Source organism: Neoarius graeffei, chromosome 16, assembly GCF_027579695.1.
Source record: "Neoarius graeffei isolate fNeoGra1 chromosome 16, fNeoGra1.pri, whole genome shotgun sequence".
NCBI classification, from domain to species: Eukaryota; Metazoa; Chordata; class Actinopteri; order Siluriformes; family Ariidae; genus Neoarius; species Neoarius graeffei.
Genome location: NC_083584.1, coordinates 38,308,690 through 38,328,875, shown reverse-complemented (window position 1 = coordinate 38,328,875; position 20,186 = coordinate 38,308,690). Strand labels below are relative to the sequence as shown.

Sequence of the window (20,186 nt, the reverse complement as noted above, 5' to 3'; positions counted from 1 at the left end):
CAATTTTAAAATATAAAATGTTAAAATATACCCCCCCAACACCACCATCATGTATATTGGACAGTAGGCTAATGGGCCAAAAGAACCTGTTATTTCACAGTTTGTGACCCTGCCAACAATCAGCCAGATCAGAGGCAAGAGTATGGGCAAAATTGATGTGTTTTTTCTTTTAAAATCTGGAAATATCGTAACCGACCAGCCTCCCCTGTTTGAAAGACTACCAGCCGCCACTGCTATAGACTGACTTTTGTAGGTATACGGTTTGTAAATGTCTGACGCAATGTGCAGCTCCCCTATACACTATCCACTGGTAGAAAGAGCCCACTGCTGAACAAATATTATTTATATCATGGACTATTCCCAACACAACAGTGACACTGACATGGTAGTGGTTACTGGTGTGCAGTGGAGTTCCCATTGATGGATCAGGTAAGCTGAATACGTAAAAAGCACACCTATGTTACGTTTGCTAATAAAATGGCCAATAAATGTAGTTACCAGGCAGGTTTACAAAAAAAAAAAAATCAGCCAATGAGTGAATATATTCTTCAGAAAGACTTCTCAAAATAGCTATAACTGCTGTACACACTTTCCAAAACAATTACAGCTATTAATGTTCGGTGTAGCGGCAAGAAGATTTATATATCAATATTTTAAAGAAAAAAATTATAGCATGATAAAACAATATCAGACCCAAATATATATTGACTGAAATATATATTATATAATAATATATATGACTGAAAGGTTCACGTTTAGTACAAGTCAGAAAATTAACATGAAGATGTGATTATGATCATCTGGACATAGCTTATAAGCAGTATCGATCTATTCTGATTCATACTTAACTGTTTTTGCATATGATCATCCTAATTACATAAAAATCCAAGGATGTAAAGGCTACATGGCAATAACAGGATCACTGAGAAAGCAAACAGAATACAAACAAATACAGCTTCATGGCGATGCCTCCATCACCAACAAGTCTAGTCCTTCTTGTTATTAGTTTGTATGCCCTTAAGTATAATTCAGACAGGAAGGAAGCTATTGAAGAAAAAATATTTCAGACATGTGACCTTACTGTGACCTTGACCATGTTTGGATCAATTCCAAAATCCAATCAGTTCATCTGCTGGTGATTAATCCACATAAAACCTACAAACATTCAACCACTCGTTCTTGAAGTCATGCTTGATATCATGGACTCGATATCATGCTAATGACAACCCCAAATCAGAAAAAGTTGGAACGTTATGCTGAAATTGAAATGAAAACTGAAATTACTGATTTGTAAATAATCTTTGACCTGTATTGCACTCAAAACAATACAACAGCACATTATTCAATGATTTACCTTTTTACCTCAAAAATAATTGCTGTTGGTTTTTTTCAAAATAAACATTTCAAATTTGATTCTTGCAACACAGTTCACAAAAAGTTAGGACAGTAAAGCATTTACCACTTTGTAATGCTTCCATTCTTTCTCACAACACTTAAAAGATGTTTAGGGACTGAAGACACCAAGTGATGAAGCGTTTCAGGTGTTATTTTGTCCCATTCTTCCTGCAAATAGGTCTTAAGGTGTACAACAATACTGGGTCGTCATTGTCATATTTTTCATTTCAAAATTCCCTACACATTCTCTGTTGAGGACAGAGGGGACAGACACCCTCTTCTTCCACAGCCATGCCTTTGTAATGTGTGCAGAGTGTGGTTTTGCACTGTCTTGTTGAAATATCCCTGGAAAAAAATGTCATCTTGAAGGCAGCATATATTGCTCCAAAATCTCAATGTACTTTACTGCATTAATGCTGCCATCACAGAAGTGTAAGTTACCTTTGCCAAGGGCACTGACACAACCCCATACCATGACAGACTCTGGCTTTTGGACTTGTCTGCTCCTCGGACCTGCCTGATCCATCCTGATGCCCTATGTCTGATTGGAGTCTCATCACATTGCTCCTGTGGAGGACGGCCCCATATGGACAGTTGAAAGTCACACTTGGAAGACACTCTGGACACTTACAGTAATGCTTTTGTGGCTGAGGACTACAGTTGGCTTGCTAACTTTGGGACTGCGGTTGTCATGAACAGTTTTGCACTCAAGTTTCCATTAATGAAGAGTTATAACATCAACGAAACTGACTTCATGCTAAAACTGTTAATGTTACAGTCATGTTGTCTGTTGTCCAGGTGAGGATGGGTTCCCTTTCGGGTGTGGTTCCTCTCGAGGTTTCTTCCTCGTGTTGTCTGGGGGAGTTTTTCCTTGCCACCGTCGCCATGGGCTTGTTCATTGGGGATAGATTAGGGATAAAATTGGCTCATGTCTTGGGTCACTCAGATTCTGTAAAGCTGCTTTGGGACAATGTCTATTGTTAAAAGCGCTATACAAACAAACTTGACTTGACTTGTTGCTGGTAACAGTCTGGATGGTCCTTTTCGTTTTTGGTCCAGAGCACACGGCATCTATTTCTTCCAAAAAAAAAGTCCTGGAATACTGATTCATCTGACCACAATACAAGTTTCTACTGTGTGATGGTCCATCCCAGATGACTCTGAGCCTGGAGAAATAGACATCACTTCTGGACACAGTTAACATAAAGCTTCCTTTTGTACAGTAAAGTTTTAACTGGCATTTGTGGATGTAACTCCATATTGTAGTGCTTGACAAAGGTTTGTCAAAGTAATCCAGAGCCCATGTAGATATATCAGCTGTAGGTGACTGATGGTACTTGATGCAGTGCTGTCTGAGGGATCAGAGATCTCGGGTGTTTAGCTTAGGCTTGTGCCCTTACCCTTTATGCACCGAAATTCCTCCAGATTCCTTGAATTGTTTATCATGTTATGCACAGTAGAAGGTGAAATATCCAGATACCTTCCTTTCTTTCTTTTAGGAACAATGTTTTTAAACATTTCAATAATTTTCTCATGCATTTGTTGCTCCTCAAAGACGAGGCCTTTCCGTTTCTTTCATTTGTACCAAATCATGATTATAGTCACCTGTTGACATCACCTATTTCAAACCACATCGTTATTTAATTGTTTTACCTCATTACTAGCCCTATATTGGCCCTATCCCAAATGTTTTTCGAATGTGTTGTAGGCCTGAAACACAGGAATGGATGTATATTAACAAATGAAATGTTAATATGAAAAGTTGACCACACGAAACATGAAATATCTTGGGTTTGTACTGTCTGCAATGAAATACAAGTCAAGGTAAATTTAGAAATCACTGTTTTGTTTTGTTTGTTTTTTTCTTTGCATTTTCCATTCCATCTCAATTATTTCTGATTTGGGGTTATAGAATCTCAGATGGATACACAGACACCCTAAAAATATAGTGCGTAATGAGGACAAAGACACTGAGAATGCAAAAGTCAAACAGAGAATACAAGAAATAAATATGGGAAGAAATGTCATATCACTATATTTCCACTACATTTCAAATTACCTTAGTGCAACACCTGAGTTTGAGAACACCAGCTGGTTCTCTACAGACTCCATCTGCAAAGGCAGGCATTCTTTAGCAGTTTTAAATTTCAGCAATCAGCATGTTTTCTCACCTATCAAAACTTCTTTCCTTTCCAAGATGTTTTTCTGAGGAAGCTGTGCAGCTGAACTTCCTGTATCTATTGTGTTGCCAGTCAAATCAGGTTCTGCCCCCACATCCAAGGCACCTTTGCCATGTCCCAGTTCATTTCCTCGTCGCCCTTCATCCTCTTGGATCTCAGAATCCCCACTGGGACCAGCAACTGCAACTTCATTATTTATGTCTGCATCTGGAGCTTTTGTCTGATGAAAAAAAAACATAAAAAATAATTACATTTACAAACAGAAACCTCTACAGACAGATTTGTTGTATATTCCTATATAAGTCCCAAATATGCCACTAGATTAAGCATTTTTATAAGTTCATATATGCTGTGGTGGCTGTGAATATTACTAGTTTTTGCTTCACTATTTGTAACAACACAAATACAAACAAATCATACTACAGTGTTAGATACAGTGTTCTGATTACTTGTTCTCCTGGGACTGCACTCAGAAACTGGCAACATGCTGCTTCCTTACAAATGCTTTTAAAATGCAACCTGTACCTGCTGTTTCTTTCATGCGAAACCTTCATAATGTCTTTTTTATCATTTTTACATCAATGAAATGATGTTATTTTTCCTTTTCCTAAATATAATGGGTGTCTCACTGTAATCATAATGACAAAATGAAAGAACTGATGGGTCTTTATAGCACTGTATTGTTACCTGCACTGTAGAGGCTGTCAGTGGGTGTGTACTTTCAGTGGGTGTGGCTAGGCTGGGAGTGGCTTGGGGTTTCCGTGGTCGTGGAGGAGTGATACTGGGTATCGGGTGAGGTTTTTGTGATCGCGGAGGGGCAGTGCTGGGTGTGGCCGATGTCGTGGTTGGCATAGCTGTAGTAGAAGCAATAGTAGTGGGAGCCGCTTCCGTGGTTGTGATATCATCTATGATGGGGTCCTCTGTGCTGAGTGATTCGAAGAGGTAGGGTTCCATGGGAATTAACATACCATCCTCTTCTTCTTTTGTGCCAAGGTTCTCCATATTCTGAGTGGGAATGAGGATCTCATCCACAATCATGTCTGTGGTCATTATTGGTACAAATGGTGCAATTGTACTTCTTGCCCTCTCTCTCTCTCTTTCACGTTCTCTTTCACGTTCACGTTCTCTCTCCCTCTCCCTTTCTCTCTCCCTCTCTCGCTCCCTTTCCCGCTCTCGCTCTCTTTCCCTCTCTCGTTCTCTCTCTCTTTCCCTTTCTCGCTCTCTTTCTCTCTCTTGCTCTCGCTCTCTTTCCCGCACTCTCTTCATTTCCTGCTCATGCTCAATCTGCTGCTCTCTGTTTTTCTCTATCTCCTGCGCCAGTTCCCTTTCACTATCCATGCCACTCTCCCTTTCTATTTCTGGCACCGGGGGGCTACTGGGCTCTGCAGCGGGTGGGGCCGAAGGGGCAGGTACAGTGGCTTGTGTGGTTGAAAGTGGGAGGGGCACTCTTGTGGTGAAAAATGTGCCCAGTTCAGTGGCCTCTGTCTCCATCACTGGGTCTAGATGCAGAGAGAGAGAGACAGAGAGAGAGAGAGAGAGAAGAAGGAGGGATCAATAATCACTACTTTAATGTGTGATACAATATCTTGATAAAATTTCCTGCAAGGCTACAGTGTAGTTCTTGAAACATGATGTTGAGCAATTTGAGCATCTCCATTGCAGCGCACAACATTTATCATTAACACACTGTAATCTACACATGAATACATAATGACATACAGGGTGTGGGTGGGTGTGTGGGTGTGGATATATATATATATATATATATATATATATATATATATATATATATATATATATATATATATATATATATATATATATATATATATACATACACATCTATGCCCAGATTCCAAATGACTACATGATCTTATTTACAGAAATCTGATTGCAGATCAAGTGATCATACAAAAAGACCCAAACATAGTGAGCTCCTATACAACAGAATAGAGACTGATGAAAGATATAATACAGGATATTTTGATGCTAGCATGAGGTTTTACAGTGTGAGGGCTGAAATCCTTATAAGTACATGGGAAACGGGTGTTGTGCGTGTGCATGTGTGTGGGGGATCTAGCGAGAGGAAAAGGTGCTGAGCGAGTCATACCAGCTGGCGCGTTAACTGAGTCCACACAGGACTTTTAAATAAGACAGATGCCCAAATATCAATTCACACTCATCTAGATTTGCTGCCCTATTGTCACAAACTCATTTTCTCACACATATATAGTGATTATATTGTGCTGTCCTTGTGAGGATTAGATTTGTGTAATGTTATAACATTTGTGTGGAGGACTACTAATCCTCATACTAATCTTTAACCCTAATGCCTGATATATGCCTTGTCAGAAGCGCTTCTGATAAAGCCTGAAAACATTCGTACTGTTCAAAATGGCAGATTTGTCAAGTCATTTTTTTTGTATAGCACTTTTAATAATAGACATTGTCGCAAAGCAATGTGAGTGTGAATTGTTGTTTGTCTCTGTGTGTCAGCCCTGCGATGATCTGGCAACTTGTCCAGGGTTTACCCCGCCTCTCACCCATAACCAGCTGGGGCAGGCTCCAGATTGCCCGCGACCCTGCACAGGATAAGCGGTTACGGATAATGGATGGATGGACATTGTTGCAAAGCAGCTTTACAGAAAAATAAACACTTTAAACATATGAGATAATTTTATCCCTAATAAATTTATTTATCCCTCCTGAACATGCCTGAGGTGACAGTGGCAAAGAAAAACTCACTCAGATGCCACGAAGAAGAAACCTCAAGAGGAACCAGACTCAAAAGGGAACCCATCCTCATCTGGGTGATAATAATTATATATGATTATAAATAACTCGCTTCTATAACTCTGTCCTGTATAGTCACAAAGTATAACTGTGCAACCAGGAAATTCATTATAGTTTTAACATGAAGTCTATTTTGTTGAAGTTATCAGCTGTTCATTGATGGAGACTTGAGTGCAAAACCACTCATGATAAACGCAGTCCTAAAGTTATCATGGCGATTGTAGTCCTCAGCCATCACAGCAAAACTGTAAGTGTCCAGAGCCATCTTCTAATGGGGCTTTTCCACTACCAACGCGGCTGAGCTGGGTTGAGCCGTGCAGTGCTGAGTCGAGCTGAGCGGGGCTGTTGGGGTTGCATTTCGACTACAACCGCGCTGAACCGTGCTGGCTGGAAGTGGGTGGACACATTGGGTGGAGTTGGCGAAAGTGGGTGGACGTCACGTGATGTCATTAGGTGGCACAAACAGTGACATCAGTGACCTTTTAAGCGGTAGTCTCACGACCCGGATAGTAAACAATAAACATGGAGGACATGGAGTCGTTAGTGTTGCTGGTCTTGGTGCTGTGGCTTGTTGTCACCGACAACGCCAACAGATACTGGCAAGAGCGTATAGATGAGGCGAGGCACATAAGGCTTCAGAAAGAGAGGGAACTTCTTCAATTCCTTCTCAGTGAAGACGACGAGGACACAGACGATACGGACGACACAGACACAGACGATGGAACAGTTTCTGACACGGAGTTCGAGCTCGCTAGCAAGAGACGACGTGTAATGGTAAGCTAACAGTTAAATTTCTAGCTTTCCACCCTGTCTCGTATAGGGTTTACGGTGTTTACAGATCCCAGCGTGCTCGTGGGGCGTGTGTGGGCATATGAGGACACTCCCCCTCACCAATCAGTGCACAGGGGAGTGTCTCCTCACGCCCCTAGCCCCACTCGGCTCGGTTGGGCTCACTTCAGCCCCACTCCAAAACCGTGCGAGTTTTGGGTGCTGAGTAGGGCTGAAGTGAGCTCAGTAGTGCTGCTCTGAGGTAGTCGAAACGCGAGCCGTGTTGGGCTGAAGTGAGCTGAAGTGAGCTGAAAAAGGGTAGTGGAAAAGGCCCATAAGTGTGTCTTTCAATTGTCCATATGGGGCCATCCTCAACAGGAGCGATGTGATGAGACTCCAGCCAGCCGTTTGTAGCTATTTTTAGGCTGTTAGCAAACAATAATTGGTTCAATGCATGAATGAGGCCAACCAGTTGAAGTTAAGGCTTGGATTCAAAAAGGATTTGATGGTTTTCAGTCTCAAGCTTGACTTGGTCTTGCTTTGATCTCAGCTAGTCCTGGTCTAGGACTTGACAATGGCGGTCTTGACAACAACCCTATGCACAGCTATATAAAATGGTTTAAAGAATTTTAATGCTTAACAATTACTGATTAGTTTATGGCTATGGGCGGCACGGTGGTGTAGTGGTTAGCACAGCCGCCTCACAGCAAGAAGGTTCCGGGTTCGAACCCAGCGGCCAGCGAGGGCCTTTCTGTGTGGAGTTTGCATGTTCTCCCCGTGTCTGCGTGGGTTCCTCCGGGTGCTCCGGTTTCCCCCACAATCCAAAGACATGCAGTTAGGTTGACGTGGGGCGGCCTTGGGCTGAGGTGCCCTTGAGCAAGGTACCGAACCCCTGACTGCTCCCCGGGCGCTCTGGGCTGCCCACTGCTCTGGGTGTGTGTGTTCAGTGCTTCAGATGAGTTAAATGCAGAGGATGAATTTCACTGTGCTTGAAGTGTGCATGTGACGAATAAAGGTTTCTTCTAAATAAGATAATTTTAAGTGATTGTTTGGTATCATAGTGGTGCTTCACGTTACCACTTTTGACAGTGCCCATGAATTCTGAACAGATCAGACACATCAGTTTTGAAATTTATATGGAGAGAAAATAAACCCGTGACATTTCCAACCACTCATTTTTAAAGGAAAACTGGCATTTTTTAAACCTGGGCCCTATTTTCCCATCCCTTTGGGTCCAAATATTTACTAGGAACAAAAACGACTGAAATCAGTCCCATATTGAGTTAGAGTGCTCTAACTGGCAAAATGGCAATACAATGTAATTCTATGGGGCAAACATCTGTGTTAAAATAAACCACTTGTTTTCACCACTGACAGTCTCTTAATGTTATTAAAAGTGTCTGACAACATGGAAAGGATCCCTACAGAGATACACCTGTGTCTGTTTACCTCAATAACTGTAAAGAAACTTTACAAAATGACTGTTTCTACACTCGTTGTTTTACCTTTTCTCTGTTATACCTGTCTCTGATGTAGCACCCCATTCAGCGCCCGTAGTTGATTATTGCACAGGGGCACCTTTTTTTGGTCAGGTAGTGGTTTTCTGGTGTTTACAAAAGGGAGCCTCATTCATATTACCGTAATCAGGTAAATATTCGGGCATTACTTTTGAAATAGACTTCTTCACAAATTCTGCATGACTTCTTTTGATTTCAGTCATTTTTGTCCCTAGTAAACATCTAGACCCAAAGAGATGGGAAAATACGTCCCAGGTTCAAAAATCCCCGAGTTTTCCTTTAACTCTTTTTACCAGAGGCTAAAAAAATATAATTTCCACCTGTTTTGAGGGTGCCCATGTTCAGCATTGAATTTATTTGTGATGTGACACTGCACCAATGTTATTGTGGAGAGGTGTGAATTGTTTGCCCAACAGGGGGCTCACACCCCTCCCCTTTCTCATCGCCCTGCTCGCCAGCAGCAAAACACAGAGTCGCGATACTCACCGCACAGAAACCCAACAGTGTCCTGACTAATCTTATATCAGACTCATTTCATCTCATCATCTCTAGCCGCTTTATCCTGTTCTACAGGGTCGCAGGCAAGCTGGAGCCTATCCCAGCTGACTACGGGCAAAAGGCGGGGTACACCCTGGACAAGTCGCCAGGTCATCACAGGGCTGACACATAGACACAGACAACCATTCACACTCACATTCACACCTACGGTCAATTTAGAGTCACCAGTTAACCTAACCTGCATGTCTTTGGACTGTGGGGGAAACCGGAGCACCCGGAGGAAACCCACGCGGACACGGGGAGAACATGCAAACTCCACACAGAAAGGCCCTCGCCGGCCCCGGGGCTCGAACCCAGGACCTTCTTGCTGTGAGGCGACAGCGCTAACCACTACACCACCGTGCCGCCTATATCAGACTTGCAGTGATAAAATTATTCAGTTGTTTATACTGATTGAAAATGTCTGATTTCCATTCCACCAGCAGAATGGAACGCCAGTGTAGTACGAGAAAGGGTTAAACATTCTTTTTTGTCATCAACTTGTTTAGAAAACTAAAGTCACTGAACTATGGCCAAGTTTACACATGTTTATCAGCTCTGATGTTGTATTTTCACTTGGTTTGGTCCACTAAAATACTTTGCTGGGTCTGCATATGGATCACAGTCCACCAGTTGATGACTCCTGATACAAAGCAAAGTCATGGTGGTGTTTTGCATCATACTTTGAAAATGCAGTTAGCTAAGCTATAAGTCATTTTCTTCTGTCTTCTGTTAATTACAAATAATAATCAAAAGAAACTGTCTGGAATTTATTTATTTCCTTAATGGAATGATACTTTGACCTCTCTTTTAAGAAATTAGCTTCACTGTTTATAATTTGCTATTTCTCAGAGCAGTCTGAGCTCCTGCCAATCTCACCCACTTCATACATCACTACTGGCCCATTTCATCAGATATTTCTGTTTTGGAAAAATAATTTTCGAAAGTGTCTCTTTCCATGAAAGGGAGCACAGGCAGGCCTCACCTGTATGTTTAACGCTTTTATCCTCATTAACACATTTAGTTTTCTTACTGAGAAAATATTGAAATATTGTAATAAAAACCATTTGGGGACTCAAGTTTTTCCCACAAAATCAATGTTCTGGTGTTTTAATGCAAATTGATCAAGGAGTAACATTCTACAAGCACACACATACACAAAAGTACACAAACACTTACAGCCTGAGCCTGAACCAGAGAAATAGTCCTCATCATCATAGAGGTCATCTCCAGAGCTCTCCTGATCCACTAGCTGTGATGAGTGACGCTGTGTCTAAAAAAAAAAAAAAAGAAAGCCATTTTTACAAGAAAGTCAACAAAATTATATTTAATGTTAACTATGTACTGCATAGTAGAAGGCAATGGGAAACCACTACTGTAATGTTCCCTAGAGACTTTAATGGCTGAAGCCGTCAGAGCGGCCACGTCACCATAGTGATATGCCAAAATGGATGGATGGATGGATGTACTGTATATTGATCATGCACATAGACTGAGCATATCCTCGATAATGTATTATAGAGATTTACATCCTTCGTTAACAGATTTGTTTGCTTTGTGAATGAATCATTTTGATTTAATGGTTTAAAGGCATAGATTTGGGGTTTATTTACACAGAACAATGCTGGTAAAACATTTTAATGACAATGATAAAACTGTTAGAAAGCTATTAAAGTAACTGTGCTTTTATTCATAATTAACATTATATATTCATTCACTGTGTGTGTGTGAACAGAGGGGTCTAGCGTACAGAGCCATTTTACATGGAGGCCCGTTGCTAGGGGCAACCCTTGCCTTTAACCCAGTTTCCCAATTAAAGTGGGATACAAATCCAGCAAAAGAAAAAGCTTCCCTCACACCTAAGGTGTTGGCTCAGTCTCCAACAACACAGTGAGGAATTCTCTTTTTCACCAGCACTGTGCTGGTGCTAGACCTGGTGCATTAGCAAACCTTTTTTAAGAACTTCTCTGTATTCCCAGTGATTTAAGAGCCAAAAGATTACGTAATCAGATGTGGGGGTTTACTAAAGAACTGCATAAAAATAATAACATTAACAACCTTGAAAGTATTCATTTTAGCATCTTTTAGTGTCTGTACGTGCAGCCGAAAATATTATCAACAATTGTTTTCAGAATGCTTGTTTTTGCCTATTAATTCTCAGTATATTGCAGCTCAAACGAAGTCGTGTTGGCAATTGCGTTAGTACTGTGGCTCCTATTTAGTTGCCAGTAAAATGTTTTTTCTTCCTCAGATGATTGACTCGTTGCTACACCATTAATTTTGTTATTTTCTTTTTCAAACCCAAGTCTTTCATGTTCATGTCTTATTTTAATAGTGATCATGTTCATATCTTTTTGCTTGTCTTGTCATGGCATCAGTGTTATCAACAAAACATCATTGATTCACAATATTAGACCAGCACCATTTTGGTGGTGTTACAGAACCCATTTTGTTGGAGAACCAGCTCTTTTGTAGTGAAAATGAGCAAAACACTTAGGCGTGAGCTTAAAAACCAGCCTTAGCACCTTGGGAAAAGACTATTAGAACAACCATGACTTGCCAGTGCCTATGTAATGGTCTACAGCCCATAATTTTGTTTTACATGCAATATGAAAATGTGTGTCTCTGTGCAGACTTATGTTTTTACACTTTCATATAGTTTCAGCTCACAATGCAGGAAACAAGAGCTTCCATGTGCGAGTGCAAATGTACTTGCACTATTTACTATTTTAAAGGGATAGTTTGGGATTTTTGACATGAATCTGTATGGCATCCCCATCAACAGTGTCGTGCAAACACACTGACTTACCCCTGACAGCATCTTGTGAGTCCAGTTCTTGTCCAGTTTTGGTCCAGACGAAAGTAGTCCGGCAAGTTTGTTGGGGTCACGAAAGTAAAACATTTTTCGTCTCAAAACAGTATGTGTTCAAAAGAGTGATATATTTGCATCACAAAACCGTTGTCAAATAAAAAGTCAGACCTCGAAATCGCTTGGCACTATTTTCTCTCCCTTCTTATCACTGCGCGCTGCCGCCAGGTGACAGCCACGGCTGTTTCATTCATTGTTTACTCGTGATGGGAATTTCGGCTCTTTTGGCTCTTCTTACTACAAGGAGCCGGCTCTGTCGGAAGATTTTTTATAATTATTTCTCATGACTTGTACATTCACATCGAGTACACATATCAATGCAAATTAACACGAAGGGATTTACTAGACCAATTTATATCTGGAACTATTTTCAGCCACAGCACAGGCAAAGCACCGCTGCAGGCGCAAAGACACCGCGCAGCACCTGAAAACGGGTGCGCAGCGCCTGAAAACCCATTTTCAGGCGCTGCGCAGTGTCTTTGCGCCTTCCTTTTCTTACCTATTCCTTTAATTGCTGCAATTAACTAGTTAATTCTGATTCTATTTCTCCTCTCAGTTATAATCTGTCCTGCTTTTGAAAAGATCCTCTCTGGGGGGACAGATGCTGCCACTATACACATCCTCCGTGCCATCACGTGTGTAAGCCGTGAATAGAGTGCAGCCTTGGTCTCCCACCAGCTTAGTGGGTCTGCGTTTCGCTGTCACCTGGCGGCAGCGCGCAGTGATAAGAAGGGAGAGAAAATAGTGCCAAGCGATTTCGAGGTCTGACTTTTTATTTGACAACGGTTTTGTGATGCAAATATATCACTCTTTTGAACACATACTGTTTTGAGACGAAAAACGTTTTACTTTCGTGACCCCAACAAACTTGCCGGACTACTTTTGTCTGGACCAAAACTGGACAAGAACTGGACTCACAGGATGCTGTCAGGGGTAATTCAGTGTGTTTGCACGACACTATTGATGGGGATGCCATACAGATTCATGTCAAAAATCCCGAACTATCCCTTTAATTTACAGCCTCTGTGGAATTCTCATCATTTAATGTTTAATGTCAATTATTCAGTTGGATGTAGCGTTTATTGTTAGATAGGAATGTGTTATGTGTTTGTTTGGGTTGTGTTGCATTGTAACCATGGGGTTTTTTTTGTGTTATTTTGTTTTATTATTTGTCACCTCTGCCTGATTTCATATTATTTAGATCTATGGTTAACTGGCAACCATATCAGTGTGCTGTAAGTGCAAATTTCTGATAAAACAACAAGGACGTTGTTTTAACAATGCTTTCTGGTTGTGCTTCTTTCTCACCAAAGCCATGGTATATCAGCAGCAGGTCTTTGCCCTCCCCCTTTTATTTTATGCCCCTCTGTCTTCCAGCTGCCTCTGCCTCTCTTTCCCTCTTGCCCCTCTTCCAGCTGCCTCTGCCCTTCTTTCATTCCTTTGCTCTTTGACTCCATCATTCTTTATGATCTCTCTTCCCTTCCCCCATGTTTTATTCCAGTGGCTGTCCCAGCAAGAACCCAAAAACATTATAATAAACACAACACAAACCCCTCCAACCAATGCGCAACTTGTCTTGAAAAAGTTGTAGCAGCCTCCAAACATACTGTCATATTCAGCTTCATCACATCAGCTTACAAAACAGTGAATTAGTTCTGTTATCTGTTGAGGCTATTGAGAGCAACACCACACTAAGACCAGTTACACTCTTGTCGGCAAACAGCTAGAGAGTTGCAAAATTATATCAACTAATTGGTGGGTTGGAGTTTTTTCTTCACTTTACCCCAGCGAGAGTGAAAAATGTCTATTATGGACTTTATTCAAATAGTAAAGTTAAACATTTTCAGCCCTAATGGCTTATAAATAAGAATAAGAATCTATGTCATGTCAATGCAGGTCAGGTCAGCTAAGCAGTTAAATCTGTTACTGCTCATGAAGAACCTCCTGAATAGCTACAGATAAGAAAGAGAATCACAAAAATGTTATGACCAACCAATCGGCCTCCAGCCTCTCAACCATCTGTGCCTCTGTGTCTCTACACATTCTATATGTGTGCTCTGTCTGTGTATCCTCCTCTGTAATGACAGGGTTTCTCTGCAGTGTAATTTAGTAGAATGCATGATTAAGGGGTAGACTGGGCCCTGACTGTGTGTGTGTGTGTGTGTGTGTGTGTGTGTGTGTGTGTGTGTGTGTGTGTGTGTGTGTGTGTGTGTGTGTGTGTACGCTTAATGGGGGGATAGTTTAAAAATGAAATGTTGTAAATTTCACAAAACATAAAACACAGATTTACGTGGAAACGTATATTTCTCTCTTTTTTGTTCATCAGACTTCCTTTCTGCTGCTATGATGAACTGATTTGATTCACTTTTTTTTGGACTGGCTGCTGACAAAAGCTATGAAAGAAAGAAAGAAGTGGAGAGCAAGAAGTTGGTAGAGACAGAACAGAAGGCAGAGATCATGACTGTTTTAATGAAGGCAGCCATTAAAGGTCATGAGGTAAAGATCTCATCACAGGGGTCAAAATGAGCGATCAGCAATAATTTGTGTGGTTGAAATCTGTAACAGCACTTCCACAGTATATATTATCTCACACCAAGTTCTGTGGTGAAGTGTGTCTGGTATCCCATTCCCACTCATACCGAAAAACATATATTTACCGCTATTATGCTGTAATGGTGTCGTGTGGGAATGGGAGCAAAACGGTAAAGTTGAAATGTTAATCCGCCCCCTGGCAAACTAGTAACATTTATGGTAATATTTTGCCATGGCTCCAGTGGGAATCAGACCCATCGGAATAACGTGTTGTGGTCCAGATGTGATGGTGCTGGCAGTGACATCAATGATAATGTAGTGATATCACGACAGAACAATGTAAAACAACAGACAGCAAACTCAAAACAACAAGCAGAGAATACATCTTCTTTACCTGTTCAGTGTGTTCTGGGTTGGGTCCCTTTCCTAGGGTTTCTTGGCTAAGTAAGTACAACCAGCTAGCCACTCCTCTGCTGCGCTGCTTTTGGCCATGGACAATTTAGAGTAGCCAATTAGCCTAACTGCATGTCTTTGGAATGTGGGGGAAACCAGAGCACCCAGAGGGAACCCATGCAGACAAGGGGAGAACATGCAAACTCCACACAGAAAGGCCTCTCGTCAGCTGTGAGATTCAAACCCAGAACCTTCTTGCTGTGAGGCAACAGTACTAGCCATTGCACCATCATGCCACCCAAGAAAACATCAGCAGATATAAAAATATTATAAATAGCATTTGCTTGAACAAAACAAATGTTTAGGAACAGGAAAAGAACTCTCTCAACAGAAACATGACGCAGCTCGACTGGTGCCATGTTGCTAACCAGGTAATGTTTCAACTTGGGCTTTTCACAATAATGGAGTGGCTGCCTCGTGAATTATATGTCATATCTGGTCTCACATGTTTACATTTCTCACGGAGGTTCACACCCCATAGCTTTTCATTAAATACAGCCAGGTGGGAATACATGGTATCCGTTAATTTTCCATCATGGAAGACTGGATGGGAATGAAAATTTGTTATCTATCCCATGTTGTTTTCACCTCATACATTAATGGGTTTTGTATGTGAAAGCGGCTTGTGTATGGATGTGAGAGAGAAATAAAGACAGAGAGAGACAGTATAGAGTGGACAGTAAGCATTGTCAATCCTTAATCCTAGCAGCAAGCAATGCACTAATCCCATGGGATTAGAACCATGTCAGATGGTTACACACTGTATCTCAGCAAAAGTTATTTTGTTATGTTCATTATGGTTGTCAGAATAAATGTCACATTTTTATAGTATGTATAATAATATATTCAAAGGCAAAACAACACACATTCGTATGTTGAAACACCCATGTTCTACTTTGTTACCTAAAATAAGTCTATTTTCACATAGTTTTTAAGATTGAATTTGGCATATTTTTAGAAATGTAAACAGATAGAAATGCTTGTCTAGCTCCCTACCTACAATATAATTATATCTAAAAGTGACAAAAATTCATATTTTCTACCTGAACAGAACTGTGTGGGTGTGTCAGATTGCATAATGGTTGACCTGTACATCGTTGTGGCAACATAAACAACTCGTAAACAGTGTTAGCATTAGAAAAGCATGTTAGCATTAGAAAAGCATGTAGAAATGACAAAGTGGCAGTTCCAAAGCACTCTTATGTCGCATGGGCTGTTAGTGTATTTGGTACATATTTATAATGGCACAGTGCTCCCATAAAGCAGCTCAATCAGGTAAGATTGTGGTTTGAGAGCTCTTCATTGCAACTTCCTCTTCCAGGTAATTTTTAAAATTATATGAACAACAGAAAATGGTACCACAAGCAGGGCACTTGTATCTGGTTTAATAATATGGATTAACGTAAGCTTTGCTGTGCTGGCATTCAAATGCCTAATAACATGTGGGAAGCAGCTTATTAATAGTTTAGGGTTGGAGGTTTTGTTGGTGAAACTTGGCAAGATCCAAGCCATCTTTTTTCCCCCTTTGCCTATCCCAGCTGACTATGGGTGAGAGGCAGGGTACACCCTGGACAAGTCACCAGATCATCACAGGGCTAACGCATAGAGACAAACAACAATTCACAGTCAATTTAGAGCCACCAATTAACCTAACCTGCCTATCTTTGGACTGTGGGGGAAACCAGAGCACCCGGAGGAAACCCATGCAGACACGGGGAGAACATGCAAACTACACACAGAAAGGCCCCCGTCAACCACTGAACTTCCTTGTTGTGAGGCGACAGTGCTAACCACTACACCACAATATGAGCTCATTCAATAAAAATACAGTTTGCTTACCTTTTTCAGTACTAGGTATAGAACACGATTATCTTAAGCAATAGTGCAGTCTCGACTGAATGAGTCCAATTCTCATTCCTTTCACCATTTAAAAAAGTAATGGTAAAATATACTGCATATGAAATGGTAAACATTAGAAATTAGATGCAGTTTTCCTCAACTCAATCAAGGATAATCAGACTGAGCAGCCAGAAAAGCAATCTCTAAATGCAAACAGACATTTAATTATGATTGGTAGCATTGATACCACTTGTACTAAATATAGCCATGCACAACTCAGAATAAGAAGAAAGCAGCAGAAAGCAGATTTTAAATAGTGGTAAATTCACCATAGAAGCTTTTCAGCTGATACTAAGAAGCTAATTAAGAATGTACGTTGACAGTGGATTGAAATAATTAAAATCAAAATGCAATGTTAAGCAGTTTGTCAACCCTAACATACACGAAGGTAGCACTTAATAGCAATCTACATTTCACCTCTTACAGCTGGATTGACCTGAATGTCACCAGTACTGCCCTGGGGAAGCATTCTTACACCCTAATGGTCTTAAAAAATATATTTAAATTTTTTTTAAAATAAATAAAAAAACCACAACCATCTAACATGCACTATTTTATATTATTATTATTATTATTATTATTATTATTATTATTATTATTATTATTATTAATATACAAGCAATAAAAATGATACCATATCAATCTGATTAAATGATGATACTCTTTTTCTTTCACTCTAATTGAATGCCCCAGCACTTGAAATACACCCTGTTTACTATTGGCAGGTTCTCCCAAGTTTGTTGTTAAAACGTTGCTATAGTAACATTTTAAGGTGAATTATCTTGGTAATGACCCTTCACTCTCTTGCTCCTTTTCTCTCTTTCTCCCTCTCACTTACACACTGATGCACAAACACACATCGTCCTGTGTGGGACAACACCCCACCCTTACAAGTTGAGTGGGGGTCAAGTTGCAGCGAGGATTTTAGCTTTTCCTTGATTTAAGAGTTGATCTTTGTGTGTCTATATGTGTATATGAGGTGGGGTCCTGTTTAATATGAGCAGCTGGGCCAAAAACATGCATGTTTGTTCAATGTAAGCGGTACTGCTGTATATGCATACATGTGTGCGCATTTGCAATGTCTACTTGAATGCTTTCTTTCTTTCAGGCAGTTGGGTTGGAGTTTCCTGTGGATCATAACTTCTCTCATGTTCCTAAGAAACTTTCCAAAGGGGCTAAAAAATGCAGGCAGTGTCTCGGGGATGGTCGGCTTTGTATGTGTGCGTGTGTGTGTTTGCATGTGGCCCATCTTTGTGCTTGTGATCAACCCTCCCCCTTTCCCATAAGCCCCTGCTGTTAAGGGTACAAATCTAAGAAAGAGAGCAGAGAAAGAGAGAGAGAGAGAGAGAGAGAGAGAGCAAAAAGACAGAAGGGAAAGCAAGAAACTACAGTTATTTTATTATTTCGGACAATTTTTTCTTCCAGTAAACTTGAGTCAAATAAGGAGGGCTAAAGGTCAGAGAAACTTTGAATCTAAAAGCACTGAGGACAGTTTTGCTGCTGACTACTAAAAATATTAAAAAGTATAATGATTGGGAATTGTAAACATCCACAGGAGGGTTTATGACAAGTAATGAAATATATGGTAAGTGTCAAATAAAAGTGCAAACCCGGAGGAGCAACAGAGCAAAGTCATTTCGGTTGCATAATTTAAGAATGTTCAATACTGCAGTTATATGCAACTGACTGTTGGATGACTTTGAATGAGATCCTTGGAAATATTATTATGGGAAGAAGCCCACCTACCCTCCAAGACCTGTTCGGCTTCAGAGCCAAGAAGGTACAAAAAATAATCCCTGACCTCTCACAACCATAAATTTGAATTGCTTCCCTCTGGCAGGCCCTTTAGATCAGCATGTATCCAAACCATTAGCAAACAGAATACCGTGATTGATATTAGTAGTTCTCCAATAGTCCACAATGCCTAGTGGCCCATACATACTAAGAGACTATTCCTAAAGAGACTACTAAATGGCCTAAGAACATTCCTACACCTTTAACTTCATTTAAAATGCCAAGATAAATATGCACAAATATGTAATTTGATATATACCACATAGCAGTACATCCTAAAACCTACAGGAGCGTATCTATGTTCCCAGGGTCCTATGTTCTAACCATAACCCTAACCACAACCCTAACCCTGATGAACTGTAACTTAACCCTACCCCAAAAACCCTACAACAGTCCATGTGATATTAAGCAAATACAGAGCTAGGGAAATAGGACCATGTGAAATGACCCCAATCTTACAAGATTTAGTTTTAACATTAGCTAATGTAATGCTAGCTATATGTATAGTTTAGTAATTTAGTACTTTAGTACCTGAGTCTTGATTTTGCATTGTCATATCCTCAGAAATCAACTAAGCAACAGGCAAATCTGTCAAAATGTACCATTACGACCTAGAGTTTTTATTTCTAATGGTAAATAAGCTAGTTAGCTTCTCTGCTCTGCTTGCCTGCATTACATCCAGAGCTGGATGGCCAACCATCACCTGAAGCTCAACCCAGGCAAGACGGAGGTAATCTACATTCCTGCTCCATCCTCTCTACCCCTGGACATCGTCGTCTCCCTGGGGGACATCGCTAGGTGACCCAGACGTGTAAATTCCTCCTCTACAACATCAGAAGGATCCGCCCTTTCCTCACCACCTACTCTACTCAGCTCATGGTCCAAGCACTGATCCTCTCCTGCTTGGACTACTGCAGTTCTCTCCTTGCTGGCCTTCTAGCATCTGCCATCAGACCCCTGCAGCTCATCCAGAATGCTGCAGCTCGTCAGGTCTACAACCTCCCTCGTTCTTCCCATGTCACCCCTCTGCTTGCCAACCTACACTGGCCACCTATCGCAGCTCATATCAAATTTAAGACATTGGTGCTAGCTTACTGGGCTTTCAAGGGGTAAGGGCCAGCATACATCCAGAGTCTGATCCACCCCTACACACCAGCCAGATTTCTACGCTCTGCTACTACGGGTTGCCTGGCCCCTCCTCCTCTCCACTCCTGCCCAGTCCGATCAAGACTGCCGTCTGTCCTGGTTCCCCATTGGTGGAATGACCTTCCCATTGAGGTCAGAACTGCCGACTCCCTGACCACCTTCAAGCACAGAATGAAGACTCAGCGCTTCAGGCTGCACCTCCCCCCTGCTTCCCTGCCCACTGTCTAACTGCGTATCAGTCTCAACCAACCCAGGCTGTGTAATGTCTAGCCTGGTGTTAGCCGTTTGTGTTTTGTTTTTCTC

The 20,186-nt window shown here is 41.1% G+C and overlaps 1 protein-coding gene across 1 annotated transcript in view; it reads right to left on the bottom strand.

Annotated features, from left to right (window-relative positions):
• The window catches only part of sdc3 (syndecan 3), a 58,541-nt gene that overhangs the window by 12,536 nt on the left and 25,819 nt on the right, over positions 1-20,186 (bottom strand). The window contains exons 2-4 of the mRNA XM_060942917.1: positions 10,370-10,463; positions 4,263-5,074; positions 3,567-3,795 (exon numbers count right to left, since the gene is read on the bottom strand). Coding sequence (XP_060798900.1) covers positions 3,567-3,795; positions 4,263-5,074; positions 10,370-10,463 — 1,135 coding nt within the window. The remainder of the gene's footprint in view (positions 1-3,566; positions 3,796-4,262; positions 5,075-10,369; positions 10,464-20,186) is intronic.